This window comes from Bactrocera latifrons, unplaced genomic scaffold (genome assembly GCF_001853355.1).
Source record: "Bactrocera latifrons isolate USDA-ARS-PBARC rearing strain unplaced genomic scaffold, ASM185335v1 scaffold_391, whole genome shotgun sequence".
Lineage (NCBI taxonomy): Eukaryota > Metazoa > Arthropoda > Insecta > Diptera > Tephritidae > Bactrocera > Bactrocera latifrons.
This window is the reverse complement of record NW_017537036.1, coordinates 157781-173275: the sequence shown is the minus strand read 5'-3', so window position 1 is coordinate 173275 and position 15495 is coordinate 157781. Positions and strand designations below refer to the sequence as shown.

Genomic DNA, 15495 nt, shown 5'->3' with positions numbered 1-15495 from the left:
GAAGCATCAACAACTGTTAGTGAATCATCTGCAGAATATTCTGACCCGCAACTATAAACCATCAAGCGTTGTGGAGTTTAACGAAAGAGTAACTCTTACTCAATCAAGTAAAATGAAGAAAACTTGTGCTCAATAGACCATTTTCTGAGGAGGACTCCTGACAGCATTAAGGGGATACCGTTTGACTGTAGTCCACAAGGAAGGTCGCTGCAATTTACACAAATTTAATTGCTTGGTCCCAAATATATAAAGACCATAATTACAAATACTTTTGGATCATGAGGTCTAAGAAGATTAATTAATTTTTTGAATGCTATATCAGCTGATATCAAGGGTCATATCAGTTGAAATAGAGAAGAATTATATCACGCATGCCTATGTTGAAAGACTCATAAGCAACTCTGATAGGCAGTTCCATTTAATCTAGTATAGATCTACTAATAACCTTTTTGCGATCTTTTGAAACAATAGGCATTTAATATGCAAGGTTGAGCGCTTCAAGATGGAAAGCTCAATGATGAATTATAATCCACATCGATTGTAAGTTATACACTAGACTGCTCATAAACTCAAGGTTTTCCATATATGTAAATTTTCTTTTTTTTATAACTTTACAGGGAAATATGAATCCTCCAATTATTCCAAATCATTCCTTTTTTATCATAAGACAACATTAACGTGCTGTGTTTTTGGGGCGTATGAGTAACATTTTGTAAAGTTCTGATATATTACACAATCTACGAAAAGATGATGTTAAAACTGCTTTATATAAATATTTTGCTTTTTAATATAGTATATTATTTTAATATACTGCACAGGAAATTTTCTAATTGTTCAATTTGTAAAGTGGCACAGGTCGTATGAGTAACATTTGTCTTCAATAAATGTACTATGGATTCTAAAGCATACAGCATAAAACTTGAAAAAATTAATATCAATCAGTAAATAGGTTATGTAAATTTTTATAAAAAAATAATATATATATTTTTTTTTTATATTGTATGTAAAGTGTTCCTAAAAAGAAAATTATGAATTATATCGAAATGTTAAAGTTTTTGACAACAATTATTTTTACTTAAATAAATGAGTATAAATAAAAGCTAACTATATTGCCTCTAAGCATGTCTACTCAGTGTCAGAATCAGTTTACCAATCCAGACATACCTTCTCTCCATAAAACGTAAAGTAACAATTTTTCTCATATTCAATTCTGCTCATTACTAACACGTCTTTCATATCCATTTCAACATTAAGCTGGAATGCTCCACCACAAATGCCTGCAATATGCATATATGAAAAAAAGCTATCAAGCAAATCCTTGTAAGCCAACCACACCGCTCAGCCAACACCTATTTATATCCACTTTTTGTACCTAAGTACTTAGCATAAATGCCGACACGTACGACATGCGCCAAGCCGCAGGCAACAGCGACAGATCAGGAAGTGAAAAAATGCCTGAATCAAGAGCGTTGACAGCGCCAAAAAGCATGTTGGCAGACCAAATTGTCGTGTGTGTGTGTGTGTGTGTGTGTGTGTGTGTGTGTGGCTGTGTGTGATAATGACTAGCACGTAAAGTGTGAGGTGGTTGAGTTTTTGTAATAAACGATGTCTCGTACCACAGCAGGAAAGGACAGAGCTTATTATTATTAAGTACTAAGTAGTAGAGCTTATATACTTAAGTGCATTACTAATATGAAGTGTGGAAAAATGTGGAATGGGATGCAAAAAATTTGCAAAAAGCTTAAAAAACTCTGAAAACCGCTGTGATGAGGCAAAAACTTTTTAAAGCACAATGTGTGTAAGAATCTCATGCTTATGGGGGCATATGCAAGGGGTATATGTGTAGGCTAAAAAATCGTTGGTTTTAATGAAAGTGTGGGATTAGTTGCAACTTTACTCCAATATTTCCATACAGATTCGATAATATGATGATTCAGTGCCTTCAAAATTTTATCTTATTTTTATTATTTTTTTTTTTAATTTTTTTTTTTTTTTTTTTTTTTTTTTTTTTTTTTTTTTTNTTTTTTGCCATTTTGCCTTTTTCAAATGAGAGCAACTTGTTTGCTGTAGAGACTTTCTGTGTTTAGGAATATATAAAGATTCACTAGAGGTCAAATCTAGTTAACACTTGAGGTGGTCTTCAGGTCAGTCAGAATGAAAAATTTTTCTCAGTCCAATACAGAGTCCGGATATCTTTTTTAGGGATGAGAATTATTACGGCAATGTCACACATCTGTGTTCATGATTTTTTATATATTTCATGATAAATTGCTAGGTGTGATCGAGGCTATATGATCCCTTTTTTGAAACAAGGATCCAAGGGCTTTTATTCAGTGTCTAAAAACTGTTGCGCTGTCAATTAGCAGGTATTCTGGAGTTTCAGGCTCCTTGTCGCTGAACCCGCAATTCACACAAGAAGTTAGGGCCATTTTATATAAGTGCTTTTTAAGTGTAGTAATTGTCAAGAAGCCCGAGTTTGTACCTTGGCAAGTTCATTACATATTTAAATCTGCTAAAGTTAGCAACTTAGCATGACACATTCCTTGGAGTTGTTGGCAAGACCTTTGCTTAGAATATGATGCTGTCCCTTGGAAGAAAGGCCAATGATATTTCGCCACTTAAGTCCTTCTTGCGCTGGGAAGAGATTACCTTACCTCTGTCAAATCCTTCTGCTGGCCTTTAGAGCAGTGTGTGTTTGGCTACCTAATCGATTACTAGGTGAGGTGGTTTGTCTTCTACCATGACTTCAAGTGCTGTGCACGCAGATGTAGGCATGTCTTTGCTGCTACGATAGTTGCAGTCGTACCGAAGTCTGCGATGCTTTTGAAGCCCAAGTCACCACTCTATACGTAATAATTGGTCGCGCGATAATGGTGCACAACCACTTGCCTTGCAGCTTCAGCGTTTAGTGCTTTAGTAGCTTTGACCTGGTGGAATCCAGCGTGAGATCTAAATATTTTACTATATTCGTCATCTCTACCTCTCTGCCCTCAAGGGTTAGGTTTCTGAGGTCCTTGACAACGGATGTCATTGTTAGTTAGCGAAAGGAGTAATTCGTCCACGACAAGACTCCATAACAGGGACGATAGCACTCCACCCTCTAGACAGCCGCTTGTAGTGCCGAGTCGAATACCATCATGCCCCACTGTGGTTTCAGCTATTCTGGTGTGCAGTACGGCATCTATCCAACTACCCACCGGTGCTGCCACATTCCTTTTATCCCGTGCTCTTTCTATGCTCAGTGAGACATGTTATCAAAGGCAGCTTCGATATTTATGATGCCGCATACATTACTTCCCTTATTAGCTAGTATTAACGAATGAAGCCTTATCTTACTTTATTGAGTCCGCAGTAAAAAGTTGTCTTGTGACTACTCAAGTTTCTTACATGACTTGTGTTCGACTGCAGCTGGACACTAGCCTTCCCAAATTGTTTCCAGGAAAATGCGATCGCAGAAGTGCCGTAACTACTCAGTCAGTCTTACCTTTAGCCAGGTCCTTGTACTGCCTTACTGCCTCTGGCGTCGGGGTGACGTTTTCACAGACAATCCAAAAATTCTGCTGTTTAGCAGACCTAATCTTGTATTTAGCCGACCTAATCTCCTAGTTATATGTAGTTAAATTGCAACTGTATGGCTCCCAGTTGCTGGTACGTTTGGCCTTGTTAAAGAACTTAGGTAAATTTGTCCAAAATACTGATAGTATATTTGAAGAGTTATGTCTTTTGGTGATGGTCATTAGGGGGCAGCTGCATTATGCACCTATGAAGGCTGGTTGAGAACGAATAGTCTGCTTTCCAGTCCTAGAGCCCTCTATTTCTAGAGGTGAATGTAGGTTCACAGACCACAAACTCATTTCTCAGACTACCACTCATAATAAATTCAAAGAGAAGCTCATCCCGTGTGTTGCAGTCGGAGTTGCCCAAGTCTATGCATCGCAACCCGGAATCAGGAACAGTCTCGTAAGAAGTTTGATCTTTTTAAGTCAATTAGTTAGTGTTTGGTGTGTTCACGATGCGAAAAGCTTCCCTTGACATTTGTCAATGACGATGACAACTTCTAATAAATTAAATAATCAGAGCTTGAAAATCGTCGACTGAAACATGAGCTTCTCTCAAAACATATTGCGACACAAAATCTGCCAAAATCTGATCTTAATGAACCCTTATTCAATACTTTTCGCATTAGTTCCAATCACGATTACTATAATCAAAGTTCATAGGTTATAACTTTTCATCGTCGATCCGCCCTTATTGAATTAGTTTAGAGCAAAGCAGCAATTTTACTGCAATCACGATTCGAACAAGCCATAGCAATTTCTTTAATATATGCTTACAGCTCCCCTCATATGCATTATGCAAATGTGCATGACTATTTCACCGCATACAATCGCTGCTTGACCGGTCACATAAGGTGCCTGTAAGTATGCAATACGATACAGCCATCTTCACATTGCTGTAATTCAGCACCCATTGACCATTCGAGCATCCTTCGACACAAGTTGTGGTTACTGCTGCTTTTTGCATATACATATAATGGCTTTTCACTGGTAGTCAAGTGCTTGCATGAATGACCGACGCCAATAAGCTTTCCTCCTCGATGCTTCCCTCAATAGTTTTTTGCTTCAGTGCATAAACTCAATTGATGGTCAATTCAGGCAAAATTCAATGACTGTTTGCAGACATTTGCTTCTCCTTAGTGTAACGAACTGTTATTAAATAATCCGTTATGAATTTATGGCTTGAAATGATTTATATTTATTTGTGAGTGAGTAGTTTTCGAGTAGTTTATGGGGTGGGCGCCTTAATGTAGGCAATAACTTATTTGTATTTGATGAGTTGATTGACTGTACGGCTTGTGTATGTTTCTGTGGATAAATAAAATAAATAATGATGCAGTGAATTCTTCTTAATTTAACATTTTGTACTAAGATAATTAGTTTTACATGCTCTTACAACTAAATTTAATCCATTTAGAACTTGATTTTTTTGAAAAATATCCTCTTAGAATTAATCAGTAATTATTTAGAATCGTATGAAAAAAGCTAGAAAGATATTAAGTTGCATAAGTTACGCTATTATAATACGCTCCCCTTATATAGAAACTAATGATCTATATCTTAAAAATATAGACCATTCAACCTTAAGTAGATACCTTATTAAGAAACTTCTTCTCCTTACACCGCTGTACAGCTTGATTTTGAGCCGAATTAGAAATATTAGCTAAAAGTATTGGTTCTGTAGGAAGAGGTGGCTAATATTCACCTGAAGTCAACTAAAGTCATTCTGTCAAGTCATTAGACAAGTTCTATGCGAAATCCAACGTAAAAAATACTTTTCAAAATAATTTCATTAGAAGAAACTCTCTATTTCCTATACAAAAATCCTCTTCGTTGTTGATCAGGAATAAGAAAAAATCTAAAAACAAACCTCATCAAAATAGTTCTCTCGGTTAACTTATTTTTATACTTTTGAAAAAGACGTACTCTACTAACCAGCGCTTATTATAACATTATTTCCTTCTATGAACTAGCCACAATCATCAAGTGTAATCACAGAAGCTTTTAAATTTCACTGACAGTCAAACTGTTACCACATTGAACAACATTTTAAGCTTTACGACGTCACCTTTCATTAACCTGATAACTGAAAGCAACTGGAAAGCTACACATGCTAGCTCAACCGCTATAAACTAGAAGAAATGCGCTTAAGTACATAAGCTTTGCAAGCTTTTGTGCTTTCATATTTTTATAGCATAGTTAATAGATCGAAACTGGTATAATGATACTGCACAGAAAAAAGTTTTACTATACAAGAGTACACACTGTTGCTAAAAACAGTGGAATTCAAAAAATTAAACCGTAACCGGGAAAAATTCCGCAAAGYTTGTACAAGTAAATAAACTTGAAAGTTTTCCAAATTGTTAGTGTCATATGTCAAGAAATGGATTAATGCATTTGAGCCAGATATATCACAATCTAATGTCTAAATAGAAATATTGGCTGTCAAAAAAGTCTTGCGTATTTTCGCTGGTTGGCGCTGAGTGCGCGTAGTTCTAGTTTTATTCGTCGCATCGGATCATGCTATACCTTTTTGGAAAGCTCATTTCACGTGCTAATACGTGTTTGATTGATTGTCTTTCCTTTTAAGTCGTTATAGCGTCGAAAACATAGAGCAAAATAAAGAGAAAATACGGCATATTTTACAGTACTACTACGATAAAGGCAAAAATGCATCTCAAGCCGCCAATAAAATTTGTGCAGTTTGGGGGCGAGACACGCGAGACACACGGTCCGACTACACCCATCTATGAACTCTTACTTTTTTGTTAAAGGTCAATTATGACGGAGTTCAGCTCCATATCTTTTTCATGTACGACCAGAGGAATTATTCATCAATTTGTTTTGAAAATTAAATAGTACCGGGAGAATATACAAGAAAATTAGAACATTCATGTTATATCGAAAAAATATGTACTAAGCAATTACTCTTTGTAAAATATATATTTTTGACTGCCACGGTTTTCTTAGAGCAAAACTGAAGTCATTGAGCTTTTCACATGAATAAAGTATAACAAATACAGTACCAGCTAATAAAAAGGCCGAATGATGTACAATATATTTCCTAAAGACTAATCGATAAGGCAAAGAAAGTGAAAACATTGGCGAAGACAGATTTCACAATGAGACAATAAACAACCGACTAATTTTCAACAGCAAGTACTTCAGAAACCCTAGAGTCTACACATTACTGTTCCAAAACAATAAAAAATTTAAAAGAATCTTCACAAAGGATTATATTTAACTTCAATATTACGTAAGATTGATAGTATATAACCTAACGACACATTATTCAAAGTGTTACAAACTTTATACAGGGTAAACGAAATAATCTTCTCGTATTTCTAATCAAACCTCAACTTATATATATTTTTTTTTATTTATAATGAACTTTAATGAACCAAATATGTAGCATTTTGGTCGTCCACTTTTTGCCTTCTAGAGACATTATTCCATTATTGTAAAACTCTTCTGGTTTCGCGGCGAAAAACTGCGACAAGTTAGTAATTTTCACAAGCTGCACTTGAAGTCAAGTTTAGTCCATTAATTGAATTCTGCATTGACCGAAACAAATGGTAGTATATATAGTGGATGCATCAAAACTTCCCAGCCAAGGTCTCCCAGTTTTTGCCAAGTCATCAAAGATGTATGTGGTCTAGCGTTGTCCTGATGGAAAACGAAATCCCTTCTTTTGATCACTTCTGGCTGTTTTTTTTTCGATTGACTGCTTCAATCCTATCATTTGTTGACAATTAAATGTAGAATCAAACGTTTGATCAAGCTGGAGCAGCTCATAATGTATGATTCCTTTTCCATCCCATCAAAGACTCAGCATAACCTTTCGAGGCGTCAATACTGCCTTTGCAACCATTTGTTCAGCTTCACTACGCTTAGAGCATGATCTTTTTTCATTCGATTTCATTTCGTTTCAGCAAAGAATCGCAGAAGTTTAATCGGTTCATTAAATTTTTCATAGACAATTTATGTAGTATCTAAATATCTAGTTTCTTTTTGTAGCCAGCATTTTTTAATTGGTTCAAAACCGTTTGACTCGAAAAATTATCGAGTAACGTCTCCAATTCAACGTCTTCGAATATTTTTGGCCTTCCTTAATATCGGCATCGTCGGTTTTGCAGCAACAAAACGAACCACGGCACATAGTTTTACTGGGGGGAGTAGCTCCATAGATTTGAGGAAACCTAGGGCTACATTTTCATGTAGCCATCTTATTTTTTGTGTCACTTAACCAGCTTAAACTCTGACTGGTTTTATATGCTTCTCAGCGATCGTCTGGTTTAGTAGGTTTTGTGCTGCTTGACAATAACTAAGGTTAAGTTATAAGGATCTCATGTGACCTTTTGTTCTTCCTTCTTATGTACAAGGCTTGTTCCAAAGTAAACAGGACTTTTTGAATGTAGCCACGCTTGGTGTCGCCATCTATACTATATGTCGACCGGAGCATTAGAATTTGCTATCTTTATCCATTGACCAGTGAGACATTTCATAGATTGGAAGTGAAGGAAAAGTGTTGGAAAGAGCCAACATTAAATAAAAAATTGGTAAAACTTTTACCGAAACCTTTAAATTGATGAAACACGTTTATGGCAATGTTTACCTATGCCGTAGCAGAGTACACGAGTGATTTCAACGTTTTCAAAGTAGTTGTGAGGACCTAAATGTCGAAACTGTGTGTGAATTCATCAAAAACCAGCCGAAATCATCATTGAAATTCATGGAAATGGAATTGAATATCTCCAAAATATCGACTTATCGCATTTTGACCGAACATTTGGGCTTACGAAAGGTGTGTGTAACGGTTTGTTCCCTAAAAGTTGACTGACGACCAAAAATTGCTCAGAATCCAACATTCGAAGGATGATTATTTGACCAAAAATCACAGTTTAACCATTAACCACTCCTCGTATTCACCTGATATGACACCCTGCGACTTCTTCATTTTCGAAAAAATTCATTTTCCCATGAAACGAAAGCGTTATGCAGGCGTAGGGGCCATTCAAAAGTCTTGCGCCGACATACTGGTTCGACAAGCTTTTGGACCGTGCAAAACGGTGTATTGAAGCAAAAGGAGACTATTTCAAAAAAAATAAATTGATTTTGTCGAAAAAACCATTTGTTGTTTTTTTTTTTTTTTAAATCCTGTTTACTTTGGAAAGCACGTAAATACCGGACACCTGACGCTTGCAGTAAAATGTTCAATTTCGTTGGACCCTGCCTTCAGGTACACACAGTAAATATTTCGGCTTATTTATGCAATCCTCGGCCTGATTTTCAGTGTACGAGAAATCGCAAAATAATAATATCATAAAATGACGTCTACTATTGGTGTTGTAATATTATTATACGTAATATATACAATACAAAGCACTACCAACTACACATACCTATATAAATGAAAAAACAACAACGATTTTCCAAAAAGCTTACAAACACACACTGCAACAAATTATGGCCAAATGAGTTTTCCATGTCTTTCTCAATGACCAACCGCACAAAAAGACAAAATGAGATCGTTATCCCGATTAGGGACATTTATTATGAATTTACCGTTATTCATTCGCTCATTTAAACAATCAATATACCAAATAATGCAAGCTCCAAGCACGAAATGTCGGCTACGAGCAAACGTATTGTTTTACAGGATTTTAGTTCATCGAAGCAAAGCGAGCGTGCGAAAACGAAGTTTAGAAGAATAACAGTTATACGAATAAATAAAATACGGCGCAAAATGTTAAAATGTGCAGAAAAAACTTTAGTTACACTTGTGCATAATTTATTTTAATTTTTAGTTCTCAAAAAAATACAATAACAACAAAATTCGAATGGCCATGTTATGGATGGAAACATATCTCTTCTATTGTTCGGTGCGTTTGGGTGTGCTTGTGGTGGTCGTGCTCGGCTTTGTGAGTAAATTTCCAAAAAATCAAAGCACATGTCTTTACATTAAAAATATTTACACACTTATATAACTAAATATGTTTTTCGTAGGTGCAAGTATTTATACCAACAGTTTTGCTGCTTTCTATGGGCATGGAGATAGTGAATCCCATCATGAAGCTTTTCAGAGACGATGAGCAATTTGGCAAAAATATTCACATATTGAGAATTTTAAACTGGATAGATAATCGTAAGTGAGAAAAGATGAATGAAGGAAATGAATTGTTTATAATATCACAGCTAACTTTAAGCACAGCTGAAAGTTGCACTACATCGGAGGTTTGCTCTAAGGTTTCCTCGCTTTCAATGCAACTCCTGAAAGAAGAGAAAACCGATTGACTTTCAACTGACAAACGCAGAATAAGCACACTGTAAGTTCTGGGTTTTGAAAGAGTGATTCATTTCGAGGTTTCCTACTTTTTTTGAAGAAAAATCACAGAAACTTTAAATTTAAAGTGAAATGTTTATTATCAACCGAACGACCAATCCTTGGTATTTATCTTTTGAAGATTATATCTTCCAAAAGTACGCCGCGGCTACGTCTCAGATGGTTCATCATTTCGACTGCTTACTGGCGAATAACACGAGTGATGCTTTGCTTCAAGGCCAGAATGGAAGCGGGATTGTCGCATAGACCTTACACTTTAGATATTCCAACAAGAAGTCTAACGGTGTGATATCATAAGAAATGTGAAATTATCTGCTCACCAAAGTGTTCTCTTAATAAATCTATTGATTGATGCGTCATGTGAGAAGTGGTGTCCTTGTTGAAACCAAATGGCGCCGAGATCACGACCTTAAATTTTAGGGATCAAATAATCCATTATCAACTCACGATAACGGTCGTCATTGCCGGTTACGTTCTCACCGACATAATTTTTTAAGAAATATGGACCTATGATTCACCGGCCCACAAATTGCATAAAGTGCCAGCTCTTAAATCTCTTAACGTTGCTCTTCGTCTCAAATGTAGCAATCTTGCTTATTTACATACCCATTGAGTCAGAACATAGCCTCATCGCAGAACAAAATTTTGCTTGAAAACGCCAGAACTTCGCTTCTTTTCAAGAACCCAAAGAGCGAAGCGATGTCCCTTAGAAAGGTTGAACGACTTCAATTGTTATACTAACTGTATTTGGTACGCTTTCAATTTAAGATCCCCAAGTCGTTCCATACGTCAGTCTGAGTTGCTGCGAACGAATCGAATCAACCATCCACAGTCTTCGTTATCTATTGCATCGAATAATACCCAATAATCGAATGCTGAGTCTCAGGATGGAAATGTTTCAAATATTAGTGTGCAGTAGAATCGATGCAATTAAGTTCTGAATATTCTGAATATCATACAAATGACCATCATGACTTCTTTTGCAGGAACGAATTCGATAAAGCCAATTTTCGAGTACTACTTCCACTATATCAAGTCATAAATTATGAATAGCACGTTCAATATTGACTTCTAAAGTTTGAAGACAGTCTGATTTATCGCTAAAGATCAATTACTTCAAATAACTGCACAAGCAATCTTGTCCGTCTTGTTGGAACTAGATGTTGTCCAGATCAACTTCTTTCAATTGCGGCCATAAAAAGTTGGTCATCATCTATTTATGCCGACAGTAACGGCGTCACCAGCTTCATTTCGAAAGACGTATGATACCGCCGATTCCACCAGACCAAAAACCACACCAACCTGATAATTTAGATGATTGTAATGGTTGTTCATGAAAAATTTGTGGATTTTCTTCGCTTCTTCGCATGCACAGTTTTGTATATTTACCGCACCACTCAGATGAGAAGATGATTTTCTTTAAAAAAATCGTTATCGTTTTCAAGTTGTTTCAAGACAAAGTGAGCAAAATTAACGACGTCTATGGTGGTCCAATGGCATCATTTCTTGAATCATTCGTTATGCAGATAGTGAGACTGTAGCCTGCAATACTACTGCGGCGAGGCGCTTAAACCAGTTTAATAACGAGGTAACTCAATGATAGAGATAAGGAGTCTTGACATCCATTCGTCTACCTCGAGCGTACAGTCAATAAGCTTGATTAATATCGCCTCCCGAACCCTAGATCTTCTGCTATCTTAAGGGCAGCCACTTCTAGGAAGACGTTGCATTACCAAAGTAGAGTTTTCTGACTTGTAAGAGCCTAGTATCACTTGTTGAAATTTTAATAAGCATTAAAAACTTCTCCGAAGTATTTTTTTACTTGATAGAGGAGGACCTCGTATTTCTCTGCTGATGGCTTATTGCATACTTTCAGAAGTTTAATATAGAAATCGGCTCCACAGAGTCCATTCTAGCACGGTCTTTGTGCTTACTAAACTATAATCACTATCTGCATAAGTCATTGCATGTTAAATGGTATTCTGTCGAGAACAGACATAATATACTCGATACATATGGAGGAAGACACCTGTTTGGTTCTGAAAGCGTGAGTTATAATAGCTCAGCAGATTTCTTGAAGCCTGTTATAATACCTGTTTTGCGTTTTCATCCTAGTATACTTTCTGATTCACCGAACTCTTAGTTCACAGTCTTACTTTACTCGACCCAATCAGTGGATGAGGTAGCAGTGCGTTATTAAATCCAAACTGGCATGTGCCGACGACCGAGATGTGTCATGACACAGCTAGTCGATTACCTCTTATGAATACCAGGAAACGGTGGCTATGACATTTCTTGCTAATATAATCATATTTGCCTTCCTTGAGGTATATTCGCTGGGTGAAATTTAAAGTTTTGATTTCTTCTTGACTCCAACAAATCAGCGTTTAATCAGCGATCACGGAACGATCCAGAAACTCTTTCGGATTATATTTAAGTAGTCTTAAACACTTGTTGTCCAGAGTGAGCAAACGCGATATTCATAATGCCAACAGCTTTCAATATATGACACATTCAGTCTTTGGAGATGCTTAACGTTTCAGCTATATCACGCATCTTCAATCTGCGCGAAATTTTCAGAGCACCTTCCAAGCAGTCTCTAAACTAATTTTCTTTCAAAACCAATAAATCAACGACTTAAGCACTCCAAGAAAACTATCGCTTTTACCCGCGATCAAAAAAACCTACAAGTTCGAAGATTCCAAGTTTAGCCAGGTCCTTCTTTACCTGGTCTTTGAAACAGAGTTTTTAGATATCGAGACTGACGTTGTTATTGAAGTTAATTTTTGTTGAAAATAGACGAAATTATATACGACTTCGAACTTATGACTTTCAACAGTGACGTAGGAGCCAAGTCGCAAGTGCGACGACAGTTTGTTTGATGTCAGGAGATATTTCGTCTTGCCCTCGTTCACCACCAGACCCATTTGCTACGCTTCCTTATCTAGTCTGGAAAAAGCAGAACTAACGATGCCAGCAGCTTTACATTCTTATAGAAGATTGTACCTGCTCGATTAAGCTCTGCAGCTGGAATTATTTTCTCCAGGAGTAGATTGAAGAAGTCGCACGATAAAAAGTCGCCTTGTCTGAACAATATAGACATTTTTTTTACCTTAGTGATTTCATCGGTTATTAATAATAAGCTTGATCTGACCGCTTTCGTAGTTAATTGTATGTTTGCTGAGGATTGAGGTTGAAAAGAGAGCCAGCTAACCGAACGGTCCCACTTAAGACATCAATAATCCTTAACAAATTATGTTTTAATATTTATGCAATAACTTAGCCACTATTTATATTTACTTTTCCCTCAGACGTTCAAGGTTTCATTGCTTTCATTGTGACCTTGATGGTCTTATACTTGACTGGTTGTGGCTTGGCGATATTCGGAGCGTTGAAGGTATTTGATATGACTCATTATCATATAATATATATAATACTAATCTTTTCCTCACATGGCAGCTAAAAAAATGGTTTCTGCTCCCTTTTATTATTGGCGACTTTATACGTGTAATCTCCGGCTTTGCCTCACATATTATATTCATGATAATTTTGAAGAAGAAACTCAATTTGGGATTTCTGATCGTTGTCACTTTAGCCGGTGGCTTTATAATCTGTAAGTTTCCAACGGCAACTTTATGTGTTTAAGTATGTTCTTAGATTTGTTCACTTTTGCAGTATACCTCGGCTACAATTGGGCCACAAGCGTTGCACTCTTTCAAATCATCGAACTCATACACACTGAACGCTACCGCAAGCTCTACGGTGATGATCCCTTCCATCCACAATTACCACCAAACTATACTGTCGCCTCACAACTACCGTCTCTGCACGGTTACGGTACAGTGGAGAATGTACGTGTGCTGGTCACGCCACGTAGCGGCGATATAGACGAGCAAAAACTGCGTCAAACTCAACGTGAACCGGTGAACGCTGCCGAAATGCCAGTGATTGCTGTCTTGCCAGCGAATTATAAGAATAGTAATGAACGAGTTGTGCAAAATAAGCAACTAAGGAAGCTACAACAACAACCATATAGTTCCTACGAAGAGCAACAGAACGATTACAATGCAGACTTCGGCAATTGGCAATGGTCCGAGTTGATGGTTGGCAGGCAACGCAAGGCGATGATTAGACGCAACTGGTGAAATAAGAAAGAGGGACGATGAGAGAGAGAGAGAGAAAGAGAGATAGAAAGTTCAAGTGAGAGACTTACTAGAAAGAAGAAAAGAGAAAAAGAGAGATGGGAGTAAAGATGTCTCCGTAAAATTCGGTGTTTATTTCTTTAACTTCTGAACAACTAATATAGCGGTTAAGGCTTAAAAGAAACATTTAATATCAAACATAAAATAGCTGTTCATAAAGAAAAGATATAATCTTTAATATCAGAAATGAGCTTGCTACTAATTATTTAAAAGGAACCAAGCATTTTAAAAAAATAAAATATTTGAACTCAACGAACATTTTGTGTACTATAGTATTATTTCTACCCAAAACTGCATCCGAAAAGAACAAACTGAAGTAAATATATTAGTGATCAGGAGCGTTTATAGAGGGTGATCCATTTCGAAGTTCCTTTTTTTTATTGAAAAATCACAAAACATACTTTGACACTTTGAAGATGATCTCTTTCAAAAATTATCCGCGGTTACGTCTTAAGCGGTCTATCCATTGAGTTTAATTTTCGATGACTCGTTCTAGTGTTTCAACTGGTAACTGGCTCACAAAAGTGTTCTCTCAATAAATCCATTGATTGCGCCGATTTGTTGAAAGCATATGTCACTGAGATGACGAGTTTCTATTTCAGGCATCAAATAGTCGATTATCATGGCGCTGTAAGGGTCGACATTGACGGTTACACTCACTGGCATCATTTTTGAAAAAGTATAGACCGATGATTCCACCGACCCACAAACCGCACCAAACCGTTGAATTTTCTGGATGAAATGATAGCTTTTTAATCTCTTCAGGTTGTTCTTTGTCACAAATCTTATTGGAACTTTTCAAGAGCCCATAGAGCGAAGCGAGCACCTTCAGTTCTTGCACAAACGCTTTTAATTTAAGATCTCGACTTAAAATGCGCCAAATCGTTCCATACGTCAGTCCGAGTTGCTGCGAACGGCGCCGAGTCGACTCTCTACTGTCTTCGTGTACATTCTTAGCTTCTGGCTACAATATTTTCTTCAATGCTGGCAGGATGTGATCTTTTTGGACGAATATTTTCCAATAATGAATGGTGAGTCTCAAGATTAATGATGGTATTGGGAATAGTATCCTAAGTATGCCGATTATGTTAACCATATGTTGCGAACTTTACAGAACATAAATTTTCGTAATAAAGTTGAACGATTTGTATATATAGTTCAGGCCTACGTCTTTCCATGATCAACTGCCAGACAATACTAAACAAAAATAACGTAACAGACTAAAACTAAACTAGGATATTGAAAAAAGTAACTCTACTTGGATCACTTTATCAAATTGTAACGAACAAAATTATGACATATTGACAAACCATTCCTGTCCTGTTGAACCTTCGTACGACTATCGGCAGAACGACTCATCGATGTTATACTACTTCATTTCCAATTGAAAAAC

The 15495-nt window shown here is 36.6% G+C and overlaps 1 protein-coding gene across 1 annotated transcript; it reads left to right on the top strand.

The window, feature by feature from the left end:
* Window positions 1–13226: 13226 nt before the first annotated feature.
* Window positions 13227–14045, top strand: LOC108972318. Its single transcript, XM_018938847.1, has 3 exons — window positions 13227–13297; window positions 13360–13513; window positions 13576–14045. The coding sequence occupies exons 1-3, from the start codon at window positions 13247–13249 to the stop codon at window positions 14043–14045; spliced, it is 675 nt and encodes a 224-aa protein (XP_018794392.1). The 5' UTR covers window positions 13227–13246.
* The last annotated feature ends 1450 nt before the right edge of the window (window positions 14046–15495 follow it).

Excerpts from the sequence above, each read along its gene's own strand:
- LOC108972318 (XM_018938847.1), top strand. The coding sequence starts at position 13,247 with ATGGTCTTATACTTGACTGGTTGTGGCTTGGCGATATTCGGAGCGTTG. Across the intron at positions 13,298-13,359 it reads CGATATTCGGAGCGTTGAAG|CTAAAAAAATGGTTTCTGCT; the intron begins GTATTTGATATG and ends CTCACATGGCAG. Across the intron at positions 13,514-13,575 it reads AGCCGGTGGCTTTATAATCT|TATACCTCGGCTACAATTGG; the intron begins GTAAGTTTCCAA and ends TCACTTTTGCAG.